This window comes from Triticum dicoccoides, chromosome 6A, assembly GCF_002162155.2.
Source record: "Triticum dicoccoides isolate Atlit2015 ecotype Zavitan chromosome 6A, WEW_v2.0, whole genome shotgun sequence".
Classification (NCBI taxonomy): domain Eukaryota; kingdom Viridiplantae; phylum Streptophyta; class Magnoliopsida; order Poales; family Poaceae; genus Triticum; species Triticum dicoccoides.
Window position 1 is genome coordinate 79360336 of NC_041390.1, and position 2822 is coordinate 79363157.

At 46.4% G+C, this 2822-nt stretch overlaps 1 protein-coding gene across 3 annotated transcripts in view; it reads right to left on the reverse strand.

Annotated features, from left to right (window-relative positions):
- Positions 1-2552, reverse strand: part of LOC119315112 (probable apyrase 6) — a 5258-nt gene extending 2706 nt beyond the window's left edge. For all 3 annotated transcript variants that reach the window (XR_005152584.1, XM_037589788.1, XM_037589787.1), the window contains exons 1-3: positions 1864-2552; positions 1317-1429; positions 975-1082 (exon numbers count right to left, since the gene is read on the reverse strand). Coding sequence is in view for 2 of the 3 variants with exons in the window: in XM_037589788.1 (XP_037445685.1) it covers positions 975-1082; positions 1317-1429; positions 1864-2371 (729 nt within the window). In the remaining variant the exon portion in view is untranslated. The remainder of the gene's footprint in view (positions 1-974; positions 1083-1316; positions 1430-1863) is intronic.
- Between the last annotated feature and the right edge of the window lie 270 nt (positions 2553-2822).

Consider the following 2822-nt stretch of genomic DNA (forward strand, 5'->3'; position numbering starts at 1 on the left):
GATCCCTGGGATATGTGTTTAGAATGCGTAACAAATGAACCTCACAACACTTTTGGCAGGTCGATTAATTAAGGTGCAAATAACACATTAAACCACAATGCATGGAAACCATGCAGCTACCAATCTGTTTATATCTCACCAAATGGACAGGCACATAGCGTTATAGATGTTTCTTCTAAAACATTGCCAGACTGCATAAACATTCTTTTGAAAATTAAAAAACAGGAAACTTGCTCAAAACTACCTTTTGAAACTTCAAGCTCAATAACAATGTGCTTCAATCATGTTTTTGAAATTTTACTTGTCTGGAACTTTGATTATCAAAATTAAAACTCTCAAGGAACTCTTCAAAATTTGAGTTTTGAGACTTTACTTGTACTCAACACCACCATGTAACTTGAGACAAGAAATCTGAAACTTTATATCCAAGTTCCGGAGGACGTAACTTTAGACATGAAGCATGACTCTCTTTCTTATGAGTTGTGAGCATATTCAATGCATCCGCGGGCCGCAATTTGATGTTTGGGAGCATTTAACAGTGCATAAGATATGAAATGCCTCGTCCAGTGAATTGGTAGTAATCAGTACCAATAATTATAGCTTTCTCTTAGTGAAACAAATTATAGCTTAACGGAATGTGTTTGGTTGCTATTCACACAAATCTCATAGTCACACTGCTATATGGGTGACATTTAGATCCCTTGGAACTATTCAATCTCTGACAAGAACCATGCAACGGAATGTATTTGGTTGCTATTCACACGAATCTCATAGTCACACTGCTATATGGGTGACATTTAGATCCCTTGGAACTATTCAATCTCTGACAAGAACCATGCAACGGAATGTATTTGGTTGCTATTCACACGAATCTCATAGTCACACTGTTATACGGGTGACATTTAGATCCCTGGGAACTATTCAATCTCTGACAAGACCATGCAAATCAGGATTCCACGTATCAAATAACTCACTTGTCCAAAGTTTAGAAAGCTGTTGCTATAGAGAGTGTATGTTGTTCCCCCAAAAGTAAAATTAGTTGATAGTTCCAGAGGAAGTACTTCGTCGGAAACAAACGTCAGCTGAAACAAATAGCAGCAATTACATTAGCAGGAAACTGCAATTTCTTGGAATACAACAGAACAATAACCAATTATGTGTGTGTGTGTGTGTGTGTGTGTGTGTGTGTGTGTGTGTGTGTGTGTGTGTATTGAATTATGCACGACTATACTGATGTTATTAGCATGCAATGCATCATGGTTAAACAAGCAGAGCCAGCACATGAAAGCAGACCGTGTATGTGTTCATGAGAGAACCTGAGCTGAAGCACCCCCGAGTTCAATTATTCCAATTGTTTTGTGAGGATCCCCTCCAAGTGTGCCCAGAGCATAGTTTGCCGCAACCCAAGCATAGACGCCTTCATCAGAACCTATATAAGAAACATACCAGCCAAAGTAAAAAAAAACTCAGACATATTTCAGCTAATGACACGATAACCATCTAGATCCATCATACAATCACCCTCACCCACACAAAAACTAATTTGCAGTCAGTTCCATACCGCCCAATATTATTTGTATCAGTCAAATCAATGTTTTCCATGCCCCATGATTTGCTCAGTTTGTTGATGTTATCTTAGGCCCCTCCAATAATCCATAGCAGAAATTTCTTAGGGGTTCGACACATAATCACTTTGGTCATATGCAGAGGAAAGTGGGGGGACAGAGAGAGCAAATTCATTTCTTGGGGAAGAAATGATCATGCCGGAGGCTTACTTGGTTGCTTTAATAAGTTAAAGGCCAACAATAATAGACATGCAATAATTTACTTTCTTTAGTAAGGTGATGAAGAAATTGGCGGTACCTGGGATCACCTTTGCCCATGAGTCCTCGAACCGGAACCCGGAGGCCCTGAGGGCGTTCCTGCAGGACACCAATATCGCCTCTCGAACGCTCTCCTCGAGCAGCCGCAGGCCAGCGGTTGCCATCAGCCGCACCTCTGTTGCTGCGGCGGCCCCCTCGCTCCCTACCTTCTCCTTGGCAAATTCCAACAGCGGCCGCAGCGACTCCCCTGCGCACGCCGTGTCCGCGGCGAAAGAGGAGAGCCCCGGGGAGACGCGCATCACGGCGGAGCGCGCCAGATCCGGCCGGCCGTCGGGCCCTAAGGAGAACACGTGGGCCCGGGTACCGGTGCTGCCGCCGTCTATGATGATGGAGAAGCTCGGGGAGGGGGCCGGCTGAGGCGGCGGGGAGAGGAGGTGGACGAGGGTGGAGACGACGATGGCGAGGAGGGCGGAGCCGAGGCAGAGGCCGCAGAGGCGGCAGCGGCCGCGGCTTGCGCGGGGGGAGAGGGGCTTGGTGGGCTCCGGCATGGTGGGCCGGGGACGAGGTGTCCGGCCGCCACCGATGCCGCCGCAGTGACTCGTCGACGGCGAGGGAGGCGGCGACGACGACGAGTTTTATTTTTATTAATTTATTTATTTATGGACGCGGCTAGCCAGCGCTTTAAGCGATCGCGAGCAGCCGGTCGAAAAGTCTCAAGCCGTGGTTTCTTCCGCTGTGGTCGTCTGAGCAACTTCGATAGTTTCGAAGATATCGAAGGTTTGCTTGTCTTTTTAGGCTTTATCTCTTTCAATATTGGTTATTCAGAGCCAGCAACTGGCTGCCGGATTTCGGCCCCTCAATAGCGCTTCGGAAGTCACTCTACATCATCGCCTACTCCGACGTTGACTAGGTTGGCTATTCGGACACGCATAACTTCACGTCAGGCTATTGTGTCTACCTCAGGCCCTTTCTGTAAGGGCTCCTTAAAATTGGAGGATT